Source organism: Oncorhynchus masou, chromosome 18 (assembly GCF_036934945.1).
Source record: "Oncorhynchus masou masou isolate Uvic2021 chromosome 18, UVic_Omas_1.1, whole genome shotgun sequence".
Classification (NCBI taxonomy): Eukaryota; Metazoa; Chordata; class Actinopteri; order Salmoniformes; family Salmonidae; genus Oncorhynchus; species Oncorhynchus masou.
This window is the reverse complement of record NC_088229.1, coordinates 26406949-26428471: the sequence shown is the minus strand read 5'-3', so window position 1 is coordinate 26428471 and position 21523 is coordinate 26406949. Positions and strand designations below refer to the sequence as shown.

General features: G+C 40.7%; 3 protein-coding genes across 5 annotated transcripts in view; 1 reads left to right on the top strand and 2 right to left on the bottom strand.

Annotated features, from left to right (window-relative positions):
• Positions 1 to 105: 105 nt before the first annotated feature.
• Positions 106 to 2631, bottom strand: LOC135504314 (uncharacterized). 2 transcript variants are annotated; one of them, XM_064922747.1, is made up of 4 exons: positions 2374 to 2631; positions 1984 to 2058; positions 1503 to 1868; positions 106 to 1404 (listed from the first exon to the last, which is right to left on the bottom strand). In XM_064922747.1, the coding sequence occupies exons 1-4, from the start codon at positions 2386 to 2388 to the stop codon at positions 1270 to 1272; spliced, it is 591 nt and encodes a 196-aa protein (XP_064778819.1). In that variant the 5' UTR covers positions 2389 to 2631; the 3' UTR covers positions 106 to 1269. The 2 variants fall into 2 exon arrangements, with proteins under 2 accessions (XP_064778819.1, XP_064778818.1); XM_064922746.1 differs by having other exon boundaries at positions 1966 to 2058; positions 2374 to 2629.
• Positions 2632 to 3363: 732 nt separating this feature from the next.
• Positions 3364 to 5920, top strand: b3gnt7l (UDP-GlcNAc:betaGal beta-1,3-N-acetylglucosaminyltransferase 7, like). Its single transcript, XM_064922745.1, has one exon. The coding sequence runs from the start codon at positions 4207 to 4209 to the stop codon at positions 5446 to 5448; it is 1242 nt and encodes a 413-aa protein (XP_064778817.1). The 5' UTR covers positions 3364 to 4206; the 3' UTR covers positions 5449 to 5920.
• A 163-nt stretch (positions 5921 to 6083) lies between these two features.
• The window catches only part of cep104 (centrosomal protein 104), a 41055-nt gene continuing 25615 nt past the window's right edge, over positions 6084 to 21523 (bottom strand). For both annotated transcript variants that reach the window (XM_064922742.1, XM_064922741.1), the window contains exons 20-22: positions 20891 to 20958; positions 10161 to 10248; positions 6084 to 7878 (exon numbers count right to left, since the gene is read on the bottom strand). In XM_064922742.1, the coding sequence (XP_064778814.1) occupies positions 7733 to 7878; positions 10161 to 10248; positions 20891 to 20958 (302 nt within the window). In that variant the 3' untranslated portion in view covers positions 6084 to 7732. The remainder of the gene's footprint in view (positions 7879 to 10160; positions 10249 to 20890; positions 20959 to 21523) is intronic.

Here is a 21523-nt window from a genome sequence, read left to right as displayed (position 1 = left end):
ACTGATTGCAGCTACATGGCCTGTAAGCGTCATTAGATAATGTGATAAAGTTATGCTTTCATTTGGGCAAGTGTAAATGTGTTTGTGGAATACAGACATGGGTCATTGAAAATTCAAAAAAGTTTACTTGCTCCTTGTATTGGCAGTGTAACATTACCTATGTTTAACTTCTACAGTGATTTTTGTCAACATTGAAAATATACTGAAGAAAAATATAAAACATGCAACAATTTCATTTTTTTATACTGAGTAACAGTTCATATAAGGAAAATCAGTCAATTGAAATAAATTCATTTCGAGTCACGACCGGGCAGGTGTGCAGCCATGCCTACCCACTGGGGAGCCAGGCCCAGCCAATCAGAATGAGTTTCCATTACCCGTTTAGGCAAATTGCACTCAAACTGGCAACAGACTGTATTCTCTCCCACCTATCGGTTTCATGTCTCAGGTAGTCCGAGAAAGCCAGAATGGATATAATCCAATAATTGACTAATTTTGTGCCAACGTATCGCCACTGTCCGTACCACTGTGAAATTTACACTCCTGCAGATCAGAAATAACTAAATGGTGAAAGTTGCCAGCCAACCAGTTGAAGAAATTGATTTTGCAAGCAGTAGGCATTTAGAATTAAATGCAGCATGGAGCTCATGACACTTTCCCCATGAACCTGCCAAAGTATTCAGCAATCATTTATTACAAAGAAAGTTTGAAGAAAGGAAAATCCCACCCATCGAACTGATATAAATGTTGTAATTTATGTGTCTTCAGAAAGTGTTTCCTATATCTGCAGTTTCCGTTACACATCACCATTTTTTTTGTCACTACATTGCTTTTGTCTAATAAACCCGGGTCAATGGAAACCTGCCTAAAGACTACATGATTTATATGATGCATTCATTCAGTCGTGTTATTACATCGCAATATAAAAACAAAATAAAAAGATTACTGTGCATACATACTGACAAGGCAACCAGTAACAAAGTAAAAGACATTCAATAAAAATAGAACGAGCGCTTACCCTGTACCAATTAAACAATATATACACACTATAGGTCCTGATAATTGAAAAGCAAGAAGTTACTTTGTTAGTGCAAATAGCTTTTTAAATATCAATACAAATTTAAAAACTTTGGGGTACATGCTGGCAAAAAGTTAACTTGATACCCTTGTTCCATTGAACAAATCCACTTTCCCAGGCTTGTCTGCCATTAAGCTAGTAAAAGGACAGAGGTTTTAATCCATCCCATTGATAGGATTTAGTTCTATAAACTAAGTGCCATTTATGTCCTCTTGCTGCATGTCAGTGTAGCCCTCTTCATCACTGTCCTCTTTGGCGTAGTACTGTCGTCTCCGGTGCTCCCTCTTGATGAAGGTCGAGGAGGCTGCAGATCTCTGTGGACAATCCTACAAGGCAAATGGAAATAACAGTATTTGAAATTAGGCCACATACTCCAAACAGACCATTATTTCACCCATCACTTCTTGTAAAAATCTCCTCTCACCTGTACAACTTCCATGTTTCCGAAGAACTTTTCCACAGGAAGAACCTGGTTGCTATCATCATCAAGGAAGATGCTCTTATCAATCACAACACCCGCTTCAGTTTCATCACCCTCCATATTCTCTGGTAACACGTTTGTTCTGCGGTAATTCAACTCAAATCTCAGACCATTCTCTTTACCCTCCCACAATTCATCCATGTCTGGTGGTGCGCCACACCGTGTCTTTTCATCCCATTTATAACCGTCACAGATGAGCCTCTCAGAAGTAGTTGTTGACTCCATACAACCGCCAACCATACAGTCATTCAGGGGAATTTCGGTTTTTGAGTCTTCCATTTTTTTAACATCCATCCTCTTCACTGAACTCTGAAGGCAAAACAGATTATTCAAAATATTAAAAGGATTCACCGATGGACCAGCCATAATTTAACACGTATCTAAACCGAGAACTGAAAACATTCACCTTATCTGAACTCTTCACCTTGAGGTTTCGGTCGCTTGAGGGAACAACGCACTTCTCCTTTCGCCGCTTCAAGTTGCTAACTCGACTCGACATCTGAAATGAGTTCAGACATTTTGTTAAATCAACAGTCGCACTGACATTAACTAGCTAAATAACGAACACTTCTTAGCTGGCTACGGTAACCAACAGTTAGTTAGCTAGCTAACTACTGCCCCGCTAGCTAACAGACTGAAAGAAGGACTAATCAGGATTCCCAAAGACAATGGACAATTGAATCGCTTGCTAGGTAGCATATGTTTTTGCTAGGTAGGACAATTTAATTGCTAACTAAATACTGTTAAATAATAGTATATATCGTGGGAGGTTAACTAGCTAACGTTTGCTAGCTACTAACTCGGACAAACTCACCTGTTTCTTCCTCATTTTCGGAAGTTAGCTACATGTCAGTCACTGGATTGCAAGCTTGTTAACAGTCGCTTTTGCACAAATTTCTGTAGACGTCGCTAGCTAATTCAACCAATAGTAATTTTGTTCTAAATACAGGTCGTCAGCAAACGGTAAAATCGTTGTTCTGATAAAAAAAAGACACCGTGTTGTTTTCTGGTCCGAGTGGTGAATCGAGACAGCGCTCGAATTCCGAAAAATGTAACTACGTCTAGAAGTCACGTGCAGTTCAATCAGAGGTCGAGGTCTCTTTGATGCTGATTGATCAAGAAACATTTGATTCCTTATGCCAGTCAATGGTGCCTACTAGCTTACTGTTTGCCTTTGTTATTTCGACTAAAACTTGAGTGTCGTGTCTTACTGCACTTAATACATGTTTATACAGGGCATAAATAAAGGTCGTTGTTTGAGGTGGAAAAACACGACACATTTGACAATTTCCAAAACCGACACACGGGGGTGGTAAAAGCTTGTCATGTATTTCCTCACACAGCCCAAAGACACCGGTTTCCCCTTTCATCTGTGCTTGGGCGTCTAGAGTTACACTGATTCTGTCCCTGTGGATCTCTCTTTCTCTGTGTGTATGTGTGTGATAAATATATTTTTGTGTTAATGGATGATTATTGCAAAACAAATGTACCCTATAATTTATAATTACGTTTTCTGAAACTACGTTGATGGTAGCTAAGGGACTTACGTTTAGTTCCTTAGCTACGTTGATGGGCAATTGTATGTAGGCTGTGATATTATAATGCACAATAACCTATTATATAATACAGTATATTATCATTATAATAAGACAATACACTGTATTGCTTGATGGCTGATAAATAAATAGCAGGTGCAATAAAATGGACAATATAGCCTGAGCCTTAGTTTTTCCAAGTAACTTTTTATATTTTAATTTTACCTTTATTTAACTAGGCACGTCAGTTAAGAACAAATTCTTATTTTCAATGACGGTCTCGGAACAGTGGGTTAACTGCCTTCAGGGGCAGAACGACAGATTTGTACCTTGTCAGCTCGGGGATTTGAACTTGCAACCTTCCAGTTACTAGTCCAACGCTCTAACCACTAGGCCTAATGCTATTAGAAATCTAATTTAAAGCCTAAAAGATGAGTGAGCCAACCTGAGACGCAGTCTGGTGAGCCACCTGTGATGTGAAATAAGAAACCTGCATATTGTCACAGATATGTGTAATGGGGAGGATAAAAAACCCAGTAAACAAAATAATGGTGAAAATACGTAAATTTTCTGACGTCGAAGTTAGGTTAATTTTAGGTTATGAATGAAAGTTCAAAATACATATTTTCCGGACTGGACGAAATCTGAACCAAATATGGACATCTGTGATTGGTTCGGACCGGATCAAAAATCAACAATCGGTGGCTGGTCCAAACCACACCAAAAAAATACCAAACAAAGAAGGCCGGTCTGGACAGGACCCCCAAAAAATATGTACAAAAGAAGTCGGTCCATGCTTAGTGGGAACTGAGTAAGTGGATAAGCTTGTAGGCAACAGTCACTTTTCAAGACCACTCCACAATCTCATCGATAACGTTTTTTTGTTGTATTATATAACAGAGATTACGTTCCAAGAAATATAGATTATTCTTTTTTGTACGCTAAAGAAATAGCATGGTGGCGTCCAGCTACCTACTCTCAAGGTAGCTGGTCACGGGACAGTGAATAGACTCACTAAGATGTAGCCAAAATGAATGATGAGATGCTTTAACAATAAGGGTACCTATTCAATTTAAGGAGTTCTTATTCATTACACGTTTTGCGCCATAGATATGGATATTTTTTTCAGAAGAAAGAGGGCATTGAAAACTCTCCTCAGCTTGTCTCTAGTTTTTGCGTCTTTATTGATGATCCAAAAGTTCAAGCTTGTGGATAACAGCATCAAGGATGATATGGAGGTTAAACGCCAGGAAGAAGCCGGTTGGTGTGGACCTGAGTGTGATTTCTACAAAGGAAAAGGCCTATTGAAAAGAAGTTTAGGAAACTACTCGCCTGTTCTTGGTGATTTGGATGCGCCACGGGTGAAGGTGTCCAACGCTACTCTAGCTACTTGGGATGTACACGTTATGAACTGCAGTGAAGATTCAGCCGTGAGAAAAAATGATTGGTTTCGACGTTTGGATCCGAGGTTCCACCAATTTGTGCTACACAGACATTGTCGGTATTTCCCAATGTTAATAAATCACCCGGATAAATGCAGGAATGGAGACGTACACTTGCTCATGGTTGTAAAATCCGTTATAGAGCAGCATGATAGGCGAGAGGCCGTGCGTAATACCTGGGGTAGGGAACAGGACATTGATGGTAAGAGAATAAAAACGCTGTTTCTTCTAGGAAGCCCTACAAATCGTAAAGACACGACAAACCTTCAAAAGTTGATTGAGTATGAGGACATTATATATGGAGACATTCTTCAATGGGATTTTATGGACACATTTTTCAACCTCACCTTGAAAGAGGTAAATTTTCTGAAATGGTTTGATATTCACTGCTCCAGTGCCAAGTTTATATTCAAAGGGGATGATGACGTTTTCGTGAATACAAAGAACTTACTGGAACTTATTGGTTTCAAGACTGAGGACCGCAAAGTGCTGAACTTATTTGTTGGGGACACCATATCCAAAGCCATCCCCATCAGAAACCATCAAAGCAAATACTACATCCCCAAAGAGCTGTTTGACAAACCGTACCCACCTTATGTTGGTGGTGGTGGGTTTTTAATGTCCTCACAATTAGCTCATAGACTGTTTGTGGTTTCAGAGGACTTGGAGCTCTATCCCATTGATGATGTGTTTTTGGGAATGTGCCTCCAGAAGCTACACTTGACTCCAGAGATGCACATAGGTTTCAGGACCTTTGGTATCATGAAACGCAGAGTGAGTCCAATGAACAGAGAACCTTGCTTTTTCAAAAACCTCATCGTCGTCCATAAATTGAGTCCTCAGGAGCTATTCAGGATGTGGAGTGTAGTGGAAAATAAGGAGCTGGTTTGTGCCAAAAACACTGCACCATGATTGTCAAGCTAAAGCTCAGTGTGACAAAGGTTATGCAACAAATATTGTTAAATTGTTAATTGTAATGTGTATGTAGGCTTAGTAGGACACAATATCCAACACTAAAATATCCAACTAACAAAGACAATGTGAAAAGAATGACATTCTTTCATTCTCACTGACCTGTTTAATGTTTCACTTTTGTAATGTTTATTGTAATGTCAATAGGTAGGAAAACCAAATTAGTAAGTGTACATGACTTATGTTTATCCAAAATTAACCACTTGTCCAGCAAACTGTAAATATATGGCAGCATTGAACACTGAAAAGCCTTTTTCATGCCAGTTTAGTGCCTTTGATTTTTGAGATTATGGATGTTTTAGTAACTAAAAAGTTACATGAAAATATAATTTGGTAAATGTTTGCCATAGATTCCAGAACAAATATTTAATGACATTTTAAGAGTCACAACTAGTTTTTGTGTTGATGTTTGTAACGGATTCATTAAATATGTATTGTTATATCAGTGTTTTAATGTGTCTGAGTGCTGGGTAAGAGTTGAGGGCTGCTGGGTGGATAACAGATACTGTAATTGTTGGTGTAAAATATTGCAACAGTTGTCTTTGAAATACAAACTCACCAGAGTAAGAGACAAATTAATCTATACAGTGCTGTTAACTTTATTTAATCAAACATAGATGTTTCAATCTCTGCACAGAATGGTTGTAAATCAAAAATGTACAGTCAATACTGATTGATATGTACTGAAAATCCACAAGGAAAATATATACATCAGTGGAGGCTGCTGAGAGGAGGACGGCTTGTAATAATGGCTGGAACGGGGCAAATAGAATGGCATCAAATACATGTAAACCATGTGTTTGATATATTTGATACCATTCCACTGATTCCGCTCCATCCATTACCACAAGCCTGTCCTCCCCAATTAAGGTGCCACCAGTATCCTGTAATATACACCTATGTCATGTCCTAAATATTAAAAAGCTGAAAGAGACAAAAAGATTGGGATGTAAGAAAATGTCAAATTGTCCGATAATTTGATCAAGATTGGTAACTCAAGGCAAAGGACCAGCAGATAACAATGAAACACACCATATAACATATGAAGCAGTAAAATAGTATTGTCTGCGTCTGCTAAGTGAACCCTATATATTAGTTCCAGTCCACATTGTACTGATGTCGGGTGTACCTTGGAGATAATTATGACTTGTAGATTTAGGTCAAGATTCACACATTTGGTATAAAATTCCTCTGATTTAGGCTACCTATACGAAATGCAATAGCATGTTAAGTAACATATGGGAAAAAATGCAACCCTATAAAATGGTGCATCTTACCATATCTAGAAAGTATTACAGTGAACTAAGTGCTTAAGAGGTTTCATCAAGTGGGACCATTCTCAAATCTTAGATGTTTGGGAAAATTACCACTAACGTACATTACTCCTAAAGAAAAAAATAGAACGTTTGTTCTCATTTATTTTCTATTTCAATTAGCAATTAACAATTCCTATTTTACCTTAAAATGGCTTTTTGGCTAGGCCAAATATCTGTGCTTGGTGTTGATTGTCTAAACACTCAAAATATATATATAAAAAAAACAGATTGAAACAATAGTGTGACAATGTAAAAAGCATGATAAATTCCATTGACAAGCAAAAGGTGCTATATAATAACTAAGTACGGAAATTACAGTTAGAAACAAAGACATTTACACAACTACTGTATCAATGTAAAACATATTTGATTAGATTACAAGCCATACAGAGAGACATAAAGAGAAATGTAAACAGGTGCCCTGCATAAAGCTTGTTGTAGCTACACTCAGGCTGTTATTGGATTTGGAGTAATCAATAAACAGCTTAGAATAGTATTATTACTATATTATAATACCTTAGTATGTAGTATACTAATATAAATATATTGCAATATCATTCAGTATCCCTCCCTTTTGATTTTAGCCAGATTTTGGTCCCTGTTCTGACAGACTCAGTTGCAAGGGAGATTAATCCAGTCCTCCCTAGTAAGGGTGTCAACATGAAACTGTAGCCCAAAACTGACAAATGTTCTTCCCTCATTTCCTCTCCCATTGGTATAAGGCGACTACATAGGTTGGGATAAAACCATATGATTGAAACCTATCATGTCATTTTAGATCAGTGATTGTAAAATAATGTATTTTATACTGTTGGGACGGTACCATGGTTCTTCCTCATTCCAAGCATTTGGACAATCTAGGGTGCTCTTGTGTGAGAAGACTGGGGCAGGGACGGTTGGGTGTGGGTTCACCGTTTGACTGGGGTGAGGCGGCTGGTGTGGGTTCGGCTGGCTCTGGGTGCCAAAGCCGGAATCCTGCTCCCTTTGCCCATTGCCCTGCCCCTACTTCCCACTGACCACACCTGCTTAAGCTTAGCCACACTGCCAGGCTTCCCTGAACACAGGAGAAAAAGAAGAGAATGACTTCCTCCACCATTAGGAAGTACTGAGTGATATTCTAAAATACCCCCCCCCTCAACCACACGGGCACACTTACACACAAAATATCCCATAATGACAAATTGAAAACAGGTTTGTAGAAATGTTTGTATTAAACAAATAAAACAGAAATATGTTATTTAATGTAGTATTCAGACCCCTTGCTATGAAACTTGAAATTGAGCTCAGGTGCATCCTGTTTTCATTGATCATCCTTGTGTTTGTACAACTTGATTGGAGTCCACCTGTGGTAAATAAAATTGATTGGATGTGATTTGGAAAGAAAACACCTGTCTATATAAGGTTCCACAGTTGACAGTGCATGTCAGAGCAAAAACCAAGCCATGAGTTTGAAGGAAGTATCCGTAGAGCGCCGAGACAGGATTGTGTCGAGGCACAGATCTGGGCAAGGGTACCAAAAAAACAATTTCTGCAGCATTGAAGGTCCCCAAGAATACAGTGGCCTACATCATTCTTAAATGGAAGAAGTTTGGAACCACCAAGACTCTTCCTCGAGCTGGCCGCCCGGCAAAAGTGAGCAATCGGGGTGAGAAGGGATGGTCACTGACAGAGTTCCAGAGTTCCTCTGTGGAAATGGTTGTCCTTCTGGAAGGTTCTCCCATCTCTGCAGCACTCCACCAAATCAGGCCTTTATGGTAGAGTGGTCAGACGGAAGCCACTCCTCAGTAAAAGGCACATGACAGCCCGCTTGGAGTTTGCAAAAAGGCACCTAAAGGACTGACTATGAGAAACATGATTCTCTGGTCTGATGAAACCAATATTGAACTCTTTGTCCTGAATGCAAAGTGTCTCATCTGGAGGAAACCTGGCATCATCCTTACGGTGAAACATGGTGGTGGAAGCATCATGCTGTGGGGATGTTTTTCAGCGGCAGGAAGACTAGTCATGATCGAGGAAAAGATGAACGGAGCAAAGTACAGAGAGATCCTTGATGAAAACCTACAAGTCTCTGCATGTCCCAGCCAGAGCCCGGACTTGAACCCGATCAAACATCTCTGGAGAGACTTGAAAATAGTTGTGCAGCGACGCTCCCCATCCAACCTGACAGAGCTTGAGAGGATCTGCAGAGAATGGGAGAAACTCCCCAAATACAGGTGTGCCAAGCTTGTAGCATCATACCCAAGAAGACTTGAGGTTGTAATTGCTGCCAAAAGGTGCTACAAAGTACTGAGTAAAGGGTCTGAATACTTATGTACATTGTTTTATACATTTGCAAACCTTTCTGAAAACCCGTTTTTGTTTTGTCATTATGGGGTATTGTGTGTAGATTGAGAGAAACAAATGAATCAATTTTAGAATAAGGCTGTAACGTAACAAAATGTGGAAAAAGTCAAGGGGTCTGAATACTTTTCGAATGCACTGTAGGTCTAAAAATGGCCTAAAATGGCCACTTTTCATCATGATTTTAAAAAATAAATAAAAATACAAATGTAAAAGCATGCCAAACATCTTTCCTCCCAATTAAGTTTCTATGTGAGAATTGCCAGAACAATCTGATAGCAAAAATATTTTCAGTCTGGAATTGCCTTGTGTATACTGTATACAGGTAACCTGCAAGGCAATAAGGTTGTACAGTGTTTGAATGCTGTGTGTGTGTGTACACGTTTGCAGAATGTGCATCAGAGGAGATTGGTGGCACCTTAATTGGGGAGGACGGGCTCAAGGTAATGGCTGGAGTGGAATAGTATCAAATACAGCAAACGCTTGATGCCATTCCATTTACTCCATTCCAGTCATTAGTCATTATTATGAGCCGTCCTCCCCTCAGCAGCCACCACTGACTGGCATGCATGTATGCGCACACAAAGGACAGAGGAAAAAACATGAAAATTCCTGTGATGGCAAAGGTCAGGAAATGACAAATACAAACAAAAAAAATAAACTTTCAGTTAAAGGGTATAAAACAGACAAAATTCGTAACCAATGAACTATCACTTGAGCACATACTGTACTGATCATTCACATCCACTAATTGGTTTTGCATTTTGAAAGCATTACTGCCTTTTTCAGTTTTTATGAATTCACAAGAATGCAAAACACATTATTTACTATACAACAAATTGACATTTCAATGCATCTCTCAGCATGAGACTGGAACACAGCTCTATATTTGACCAATATGCAGCATGGGCCCTTTCCATGGGTCTAACACTACTCCCCCAGGCTTGGGTGGAAGAGCGGGGGGGGGGGGGTTAAGTGGGTGTATGAATGACTTACCTTGTGCCAGCTGGGCTCTCTGCAATACCGCAGTCCTCCGTGAGTTCTGTTTACAGCCCTCTCGGCCCATGAGGTGTGCCTTCCAGGCCTGGAGGACAAAGTGCAAGTCAGTCTGCTGCTGGCCTACAAAATTGACTCTCTCTCGCTCTTACTCCATGCATGCCTTTGCTTTGCAGCAGCATTGTGGGCCGGTGTCAGAGCCTGGCTAATGGCCGACTTGGCTCTCCAACACAGGGGTTTTTCTGGCACACCAGGCAGGCAAGGGTTTGGGCCGCAGAGGTTCAACTGCTACTGAGAGTTTTCCTTGTCGAAGGTAAGAAGGAGAAGTGCGAGGGAGAATGAATGTGGCAGCGCTGCTTGAGGGCTTCCTGAAAATGTGCCTCCTCAGTTCATCTTAAGAAGGACACTGCATGTGTGTTTTTATGAATTTAAAAAGGCAAGTCAGTTAAGACCACATTTTTATTTACAATGACGGCCTACCAAAAGCCAAAAGGCCTCCTGCGGGGATGAGGGATTAAAAATAAAAATGTAGGACAAAACATACATCACAACAAGAGAGACCCCACAAGACTACATAAAGAGAGACCTAAGACAACACAGCATGGCAGCAACACAACATGGCAGCAGCACAAAGCATGATACAAAATTATTTGGCACAGACAACAGTTCCAAAGTCGCTGAAAGACATTTTCAATCTTTGCCTGACTGACACACGAACAGGTTCCGGATGTTATATACAGAAGTCACACTGTCAAATTTCCCCAAAAAGGAGGCTTAGTGTTGACATGCATTGACAATGCAGCTCAAATAGATCATTTACATTCTTTTCTAATATTTATATTTACAGTGGCAAGAAAAAGTATGTGAACCCTGGATTTCTGCATAATTCGGTCATGAAATTTGATTCCTCTAGGTCACAACAATAGACAAACAAAGTCTGCTTAAACTAATAACACAAGAAAATGTTTAATTGTATGTCTTTATTGAACACACCGTGTAAACATTCACAGTGCAGGGTGGGAAAAATGTGAACCCTTGGATTTAATAACTGGTTGACCATTCTTTGGTTGCAATAACCTCAAAACGTTTTCTGTAGTTAAGGATCAGACCTGCACAACAGTCAGGAGGAATTTTGGACCATTCCTCTTTACAAAACTGTTTCAGTTCAGCAATATTCTTGGGATGTCTGGTGTGAACTGTTCTCTTGAGGTCATGCCACAACATCTCAATCGGGTTGAGGTCAGGACTTCTGTTGAAGCCATTCTGTTGTTGGTTTACTTCTGTGTTTTGGGTCGTTGTCCTCTTCCATCACCCAACTTCTGTTGAGCTTAAATTGGTGGACAGATAGTCTTACATTCTCCTGCAAAATGTCTTGATAAACTTGGGAATTCATTTTTCCGTCGATGATAGCAAGTTGTTCAGGCCCTGAGAGAGCAAAGCAGCCCCAAACCATGGTGCTCCCTCCACCATACTTTACAGTTGGGATGACGTTTTGATGTCGGTGTGCTGTGCCTTCTTTTCTCCACACATAGTGTTGTGTGTTCCTTCCAAACAACTAAACTTTAGTTTCATCTGTCCACAAAATATTTGGAACATCCAGGTGCAGTTTTGCAAACGTGCAGCAATGTTTTTTTTTGGACTGCAGTGGCTTCTTCCATGGTGTCCTATGAACACCATTCTCGTTTAGTGTTTCATGTATCGTAGACTCATCAACAGAGATGTTAGCATGTTCCAGAGATTTCTGTAAGTCTTTAGTTGTCACTCTAGGATTCTTCTTAACCTCATTGAGCATACTGCGCTGTGCTCTTGCAGTCATCTTCGCAGGACGGCCACTCCTAGGGAGAGTAGCAACAGTGCTGAACTTTCTCCACAATTTGGCTTACCCTGGACTGCTGAACATCAAGGCTTTTAGAGATACTTTAGTAACCCTTTCCAGCTTTATGCAAGTCAACAATTCTTAGGTCTTCTGAGCTCTTTTGTTCGAGGCATGGTTCACATCAGGCAATGCTTCTTGTAAATAGCTAATTCAAATGTTGAGAGTGTTTTTTATAGGGCAAGGCAGCTCTAACCGACATCTCCAATCTCGTCTTATTGATTGGACTCCAGGTTAGCTGACTCCTGACTCCAAATAGCTTTTTGAGAAGTCATTAGCTTAGGGGTTCACATACTTTTTCCAACCTACACTGTGAATGTTTAAATGATGTATTCAATATAGACAAGAAAAATACAATAAGTTGTGTTTTAAAAGTTTAAGCACATTATGTGTGTCTATTGTTGTGACTTAGATGAAGATCAGATCAAATTTGATGACCAATTTATGCAGAAATCCAGGTAATTCCAAAGGGTTCACATACCTTTTCTTGCCACTGTATAATACTCATCATCCTTAAAAGATCAGGGCTGTGCAATTCTGGTCCTGGAGGTTTTTGTTTCTACCTGGTAGTTAATTGCACTTACCTGGTATCCCAGTTCTGAATTAGTCCCTTATTAGAAGGAGAGGATGAAAACCAGAAGTGTTTCGGCCCTCCAGGACTGATACATAACAGCCCTGATAAAGAACATATTTCTTACTATTTAAAAGGGGTAATCTGCAATTGCTATATACATTTTTGACCTTTTAATATCATGATATATACTTAGGCCCATAATTATTTGCACCCTTGATAAAGATGATCAAAAACGACCAAAATAAATAATAAAAATACTGAGCTATATTGTATGCTCCAAAAGTTGGAAATTACATTATTTTATACGGTTGGTTTTGTGGTAAATTAATAATTTCTTTGTGGCTTTTGATTAGTGCATAGGGTTACTGTCTTTCTGGAAGATCCACTTGCGGCCAAGTGTCAGCCACCTGGCAGAGGCAACCAGGTTTTTGGCTAAAATGTCCTGGTCCTTGGTAGTCCAGTGGAAGCAAAATAGCCCCATAACATCAAAGATCCACCACCATATTTTACCATAGGTATGAGGTACTTTTCTGCATATGCTTCAGTTCTTCAACACCAAACCTTCCACTGGTGTGGTGGCCAAATAATCTCTATTTGCATGTCATCTGACCATACCACCTCCTGGAGTACATTTTAGTCATTTAGCAGACACTCTTATCCAGAATGATTTACAGTTAGTGCATTCATATAGCTAGGTGGAACAACTACATAACACAGTCATTAACATAACACAGTATCTTACAAATCCTGGCCACAGACTGAGTAATTTAAATGAATTGGTTTATGAACATTGAGAACCTAATTCTCGTGACAGTGTGAGTGAAAAAAAAGTCAAGTGTGAATGTTAGTTCACCAAAGGCAATTGGGTGATAATTTGAATAAGAGGTAGGGTTTCAAATGTTTTCGGAAGATGGGCAGAAACTTTGCTATCCAGGTGGAAGCTAGTTCCACCATTGGGGTACTAGGACAGAAGCTTGGACTGGGCTGAGCGGGAGCGGCCTTCCCATAGGGGTGGGAGAGCCAAGAGACCAGAGGTGGCAGAACGGAGTGCTCAGGTTGGGGTGTAGGGTTTGAGCATAGCTTGAAAGTAGGGAAGGGCAGTTCCTCTTGCTACTCTGTAGGCAAGTACCATGGTCTTGTAGTGGCTGCGAGCTTCGACTGGAAGCCAGTGGAGTGTTCGGGAGCAGGGTGACATGGGAGAAATTGGGAAGGTTGAACACCAGGCGGGCTGCAACGTTCTGGATAAGATGTAGGTGTTTGATGACATAAGCGTGAAGCCCAGCCAACAGAGTTGCAGTAGTCCAAACGGGAGATGACAAGTGCCTGGAATAGGACCTGCACCGCTTCCTGTGTGAGGTAGGGTTGTACTCTACAGATGTTGTAGCATGAACCTGCAGGACAGAGTCACTGCTTTGATGTTTGCAGAGAACGACAGGGTGTCCAGAGTCACGCCAAGGGTCACCGGGAGGGAGAAACCATGGAGTTGTCAACCATGATGGAGAGGTCTTGGAGCGGGCCGACCTTCCCCGGGAGGAAGTACAGCTCCATCCTGTCGAGGTTGAGCTTGAGCTGGTGGACCGATATCCAAGCTGAGATATCTGCCAGGCACGCAGAGATGCGTGTCGCCACCTGGGTGTCAGAAGGGGGGAAAGGAGAAAAGTAGTTGAGTGTCATCCGCATAGCAATGATAGGAGAGACCATGTGAGGATGTGACAGAGCTGAACGACTTGGTGTATAGAGAGAAGAGGGCGTAGATCTGAGCCCTGGGGGACACCAGTCGTGAGAGTAAGTGGTGCTGACACAGATCCTCTCCACGTCACCTGGTAGGACCGGCCTGCCAGGTAGGATGCAATCCAAGGGTGTGCAGACCCTGAGACGCCCATAGCCCAAAGAGGGTGGAGAGGAGGGTCTTATGGTTCACGGTGTTGATGACAGCGGATTGATCTAGTAGGATGCGAGCAGAGGAGAAAGAGTCAGCTTTGGCAGTGTGGAGAGCCTCCATGACACACAAGAGCAGTCTCAGTTAAGTGACCCGTCTTGAAGCCTGACTGGTTAGGGTTAAGAAGATCATTCTGAGAGAGACCGTAAAAGAGTTGGTCAGAAACAGCACGCTGAAGTGTCTAATTTTTGACGTGAGAGGAGTCGAGTGAGGGAGGAGGGGAGTGAAGAATGGGAGGTCTTCAGAGCTGGTCTGTAGAAAGGGAGGGGGTTGAGCAGGCAGGTTGTCAAGTGGCCTGACCCCACTAGGCACTGGCTTTCATCAGGAGAGAGGGGAGAAAGAGGTCAAGGCGGAGGGTAGTTCTGTGTGACTGGGACCAGTGGAATGAATAAGCTGAGTGAATGAGGAGTGGATGTCGTTAACCTTTTTTTCTCCAAAGTGGTTGACAAAGTCGTCTGCAGAGAGGGAGAATGTGGAAAAAAAGTTTCATAGGGTTAGAGGCAGAAGCTTGACATTTAGAGTGCCAGAAAATGGCTTTAGCAGCAGATACAGAGGAAGAGAAAGTATAGAGGTGGGAGTGCTACCCGCAGACCTAAACAGCATTGGCACTTGGATTGGAACCGGTGCTATGGTCAGATGACATGAAAATAGATCTCTTTGGCCAGACACAATAGTGGTGGGTAAGACATTGAGAAACAAAAGCATAAGCAGAAAAGTTATCATTGAGTACAGCGCAGCAGACGAATTTACATTGTAACATATGGACAAAGTTGAATAGTATTGTATTGTAACATGTCAGCCTTGTTTTGAGCCATTTCATCAGAAGGATGAAAGGTTTGAGGTGGTTAGAGGTGCTGCCAGTGTTTCGTTTGCCCCGTGGACACAAGAGCATTTTATTACTTTAGTCAGGGATGGGCAACTCTCGGGGGCCTGGATTGGTGACACACTTTTGCCCCAGCCTCAGTTAACACACCGGACTCCAATAATCAACTAATCATGGTATTCAGTTTAATCAAGTGTGTTAGCTTTAAGGCTGGGGGAAAGGTGCGACACCAATCAGGCCCCAGAGGACTGGAGTTGCCCCTCCCTGACTTAAGTGGCCAGGCAACATGGAATGCCCAAGTATCAAACGATGGAATAGAGTAAAGGAAGAAGATGCTTTGCCGTGAGCTAAGCTGTATGATTGATTAGGGAAAAAAATACAAATGAACATCGGAGAAAGAAACTGAAAGGCGATTACATCTTCAACAGTTAGATTTTTTCCAAAATGCCATGCCCAAAAGAAAATCATAACGCAAGAAAAGTTGTCACATTTTATTTTCCTTTGGATTAACAACATTTATATTTTGAAGTGAGGGCTTTGGAGTCCACTGTGACTTTAAAGACAGACAATGTTTTCCACACAGCTGTTTGGTCCTTAAGCCTAACATTAACAGCACTCTGGGTGGTGGCAGATTGACAGAGGGAGGAAAAGAGAGAGGCACAGTAACACTGTTTGTGCTAGTGAATGCCCTTACAAGTCTTAAACCACCTTTATATCTATCTACTTAGTATTTTATTCACTTCATTCACTTTAAAGTGGAACTGAAAGCATTTTAGCAACATGAAATCTTATTAAAATCTGTTAATATACACCCCCAGGAAGAATTACACTTAAAAAAAAAAAATCTGACAAACGAGCGCTTAGATATGGCCATTTTCAAGTTTTCATGAATTCTTAAAATGTTTGGGAATTACGTATACTAAAGCATTTATGACAATTCTATAGCAATATAGAGTGGGAAAGCAGCCGTGCATTTGTACAATTAGACAACTGCAGTAAATAAAATCGAATAAAAACATTTGTCTTGTCCAGGACCGGAGTCTACGCAGACATGTGCACCATAGCCAATCAGAGGTACAGTAGGCCTATATGCAAACAAGGGCCTGCCATTATTCACTTTGAACTGGACTGTATTTACAGGCAGTTGCAACAGCGCAACTTTAGATCATTAGAATGCATTTCGGCAAAAGCCTCAAAATACACTTGAATGGATTTCTGCAAATATGTACCTAAATACCACGGGAGTCCTCTTACATTTTGGGAACGTTACAGTTCTATTTATCATACAATCATAAAAAGGTTGGCTCTTTCCCTATATGCATCTCAACAACAACAAGATCAACAACTAATGCAAGCCAGAGAAAGATGAGCTAAACTCTAACGAAGGAACATTAGATAAACCCTCTCAAACTTTTTCAGCTGGTTGGCAGTTAAAATTGCACTGATAAACGATGGGGAATAGCCTGCTCGTCCTTCTGCAGCTTGCGTTGTCCCAACCAAGCACCCAAGCTAACTGGCTAAAGTTGGCTAGCTTGCTATTTCCATACACAAATGAGAGAACACCTCACTAACCTGGTTAGGCTGTTTACATGTTATATAGATCGTTCATGAGCAAAGTTTCCTCTAAACTACGTGCAGCTCCCCTGGGACTGTCGCACAGACTAAATATTAGCCCGCGCAGAGAAGCAAGAGATTGAACTTCACTCAACTTTCTAGTTTTCCCCTTTAGTTAACACTATCAATGTTTCCCTCTACTGTGGGAATTGCCAATATTAGCCACTTCCATTGCAACATACAAAACGAAATATGCAAGAGATTTTCTTGTAGGCGGAACACAACGGAGTAGAATTCGATTGCATTGACAGGCACAACTCAGCCCATACTCTACAGACCAGATCGGTGCGGCATAACCAATCAGAGCTGCAGTATCCCTATACGTGACCCGATTCAGGAAATTAGGCATATGTCGCAATTCACGACTTCACAGGAGAGCTGTTTGAACTTCATTTTTTTTATATCAAAATTTTTGACAGAAATGCCTTCTTGAACATGTGAACTTTCATGTACCTTAATAACAAACTTGTATGCCATCTGTAAATACGAATACAATTGTTAAATTATGAGCCTTGTTGGTTAAAACCACAGAAAGAAAGTCACTTCCCACTAGCCATGAGTGGCTGGACATGCTGAGAGAGGAGAGAGGATTGGTCTGCCATATAGAAGGCCTATTTGAGCTGGTCAGTCTGTGTTGGTAATTCTGTCGAACACGGCTCTTTTTGTAAATGCATTGTGTAGTGGAGTTGCATAGCTAAGTGTTACTCTCCACTGTCTGAAGGATCAAGTTTTGAAATCAGTGGAATTAGAGTATGATAGCTAAAGAGATGGAGAAAATACCTGTCTCTGGATTACATCTTCAAACAAGAGCAACTGTGGCATGACATTCATGATAGGGAGACATGTCCATCATGCATGATGATGTATACAGGTAAGATAGCTAGCTACATTTTCAGATATTACACATTTCTAATTTTGACAGAAAGTGGTTTCATTTAAAGCTAAAGTGTACTGTTAGCTATCTAGCTAATGTTAGCTGGCTGGCTCTGTAGCGGACGTTGTTATTTGTATCCCAGAGTTGTTTGCTTTGCTAGTTAGAGCAAAGAAGCATAATGAATTTTTGCCAGCAGAGCTGGTTAGGCTGTTTTCATGTTATCCTAGGGAAACAAATCATCGGCCAGAGCTTCAAGTGTGCGCTTTGAAAGCTCAGAGGGCGAAACAAGATGGGTGGGGCTAAAGCTTAAGAGGGTGTGAACGATGCTGAATGGGTTTAAACAAAGTGGAGCTCTTCACTAGATACCAAAACATTTCAAAGGCCATTTTCTCAAAAGTGAGTGAACAAATTTATCAACTTTCAAAGCAGAATTACTTTCCCATTGCTCCTCAACAATGCAGTATGATATACCATTTTGTAGCTCCGGGTCTACTTTTATCCAATGTAAAAACACAATTTCAAATTTTGCTACATAAGACCGAATCCAAGTGGTGAGTTACATATGCAAATAGACCATTGCCGTATATGGACCTATGCCATTCACTTTGAACTGGACTATGTTTAGAGCATGAGTGGTCGCGAGTAGATGCGCTTGATTTGCGATCAAAGCGAGAGCTGGATATAGCCAAATGTGCACATTTGTTAATATTTTTTGCTAGTAAGTGAGTTATTAGCCTAGTTATAGCTAATTTCTAGTCAACAATGGGGGAGTTGTTGCTTCCTACAAGAGCACAAAACATGTGCATTTCTAGCCATCTTTGAAAAGTGAGTCAGGTAAAGAACATTTTTTTCTGTCTTAAAGGGGCAGTGTTGTATTTTGAGACAGGCTTCAATAAACTAAGTGGCCAATAGGCAGAGGGAAGCATAATATGTGTGATTATCTGTAATAATGGTATGGGAATAATAATAATAAACTTTATTTTGTAAAGTGGTTTCTTGCATCACATAGCACATTCAGTCACCTCCTTGTCTGAAGGTCAAGTGGAAAAACAGGTTTATGTCAAGCCCTGCATAATTTTTCCAAAAGTCTCATGGGATGTAGGTCTACATTAAACACCACCCATTGGCTGCTACTGTAGGCTGGATGACAGCTATTTTCATGTTAAAATGTTATGGGATACATTTTCTTCATTGTTTTTGATGTTAGGCCACTGATAGGCCTACATTATAATCCAATTGCCACAGCAGCCTACTTGGCCACTGTTATAATTGTAATTAAAGAGGTTACAGCCTCAGTGTTCACAATAAACGCGCAACAGAAGTTTCACAATGTGGCACAAATTCAGCAGGTGTTGCGTGTTCGTAAATTCAGTTATTCTGCGCTCTGACACACTCACACAAGAGTGCTCTGAAATCGGAGTAGGTAGCTAGCCACAGTGAATTCACGAACGCAAGAGATATGGTAAAATAGCTAGCAAAGCAATTCAATTTCAAACTAAATGACACGTGCATCTCTGCCGTAGCTGTGTAGCCACCAAAAAACGATAAAAGGGGGGAAAAAGTCAGGCACTCAACCACTCCTCCAATGACATGACGTCCTCCTAGCAGTTAGCTAACTAGTGTTTGTAGCTTGCTACATAAAAAGATACACTAGCATATTAGCCACGTTATGACTGATTTGTGATCATTGCCCTCACTAGTTTGGTTCTATTGACATGCCCCGCCTTAGTTACATTCGTCAGTTTTTGTCCAAAATAGTGAGTCATTGACACTGAAACGGTGCATCCCGAATAGAGGCAGCAAACAATGTACCAGGCCAGCTGTGAATTACAACCTGATAGCAATATTTTTTGGACTAAAAAGAAATGTATTGGTGAGTTATATTAATCACGCATTGAACCGAATCCATCTATTCTGCCAACATCATGGCATGTTGGGTCAAATAGTACCTATATTTTAAGTATTTTTTTTGTTTGTTGTTGCATAAACTGGGAATTTGATATTTTTTACTGATATGATTGTATGTTTGTTTCATATCTGCAAAGAAGTTAAAATGCTGTCCGTTCCACTTTAAACATGTGTCACGTTTTTCCCCCTAATCTCAAAAGGTGACACAAACTAAACTAAAGCGAGGTTTGAATCCAATCAAATTTTCTCGGCGACGCGCCATTTAAAGCAAATTTTCGAATGAGCCCACATATGCAGTTTGCCGTGAATGTGGTTTTAGCGAAGACGGGAACATTCCTTTTGAAAGGTGCATAGCCGACAAAGCACGATCGGATTAAATCCCAGCCTAAACAACATGCACCTGTCTTAGTTGAAACTGCTACATTTGATAAACTAAATTTTTGAAATAATGCAGGCATATTTTGTGTTTTGACAAGAACTACTGTTGAAATCACCGTTTTTTTTCTGGATCAAAAAGGGGCATAGGTGGTGGGCGTGGCATGAAGTGGTGGCCTGTCGGAACTGCTTGATTTTAGCAAGACATTTTTTTCAGTTTTAAAGCACACTTCCTGTAAATTCTACACATTTTGCAATGTAGCTGAGAGAAAATGTTGCAGTTTTAAAGTGAATTGTCTGCAATTCTATGCATTTTGCCATGCCTAATGATGTGTTCTTTTGCTAACAAATTATAACAAAATCAATACTGCTAAATGCACGCCCAATTTTTCAGTTTTTGATTTGTTAAAAAAGTTTGAAATATCCAATAAATGTCGTTGCACTTCATGATTGTGTCCCACTTGTTGTTGATTCTTCACAAAAAATACAGTTTTATATCTTTATGTTTGAAGCCTGAAATGTGGCAAAAGGTCGCAAAGTTCAAGGGGGCCGAATACTTTCGCAAGGCACTGTGTATATATATATATTTTTTTACTGTTTGAACTTAGTCATCCCCAAAAAATGCATAGGTGGCCCTTCCAAATGCTTAGGTGGCCCGAGTCTGACAGTGACTGGCTACAGTGAAAAAGACCAAGGCCAGTATTTGCAGTCCTTTGTTATATAATCTGTGGGAGTGCAACAGAATCTCACCTCTTCTCCAGACATGAAGTTGTTGTGACACAAAGGACAGTGGTTGGAGCCTTTGACTGAGCCAGGAGCTGAAAACAAAGAGAAACATGAGTAGCACAACCCTGCACAGAACCCCAAAATGCCCACCAGTGGCATGTATTCATGCCATTAATCAGTCCATTAAGTCCATTAATTTAGTATAAAACTATTTAATGTGTTTTTATCATTTCCCTTCAATTCGCAATTGACAGCACCTATCTCACCGGAGAAATCTTCAGAGCGAGGGAATCAGCGCCCCTGTCATGTATCTAATGCTGTCTGAACAAAAAGAGTATGACATGTTCCCGCTGTAGCATTTGATTGATTGTTCCCAGTGAGCATAAAAAGTATAAAATAATTACCCAATCAGTGTTTAGCTGAGCGCAACTGTGGGTGGTCCTTGCGCACCAAAACACCCCCCCCCCCAAGAGAGGCCAGTTTGGATTTGGCATCACACCAATCAAATCACATCAAAAGTGAAATTGCCCAAAATGATTTCCTTTCTGCATCTGCTTGTGATGTGTTGATGTTCTGAATTAGTTAGCTGTGTCGTTCCTACAATGCGGTGTCTTTTCTGTCCCTAGGAATTATAATTTTGTAGGGTAAAATGTGGAT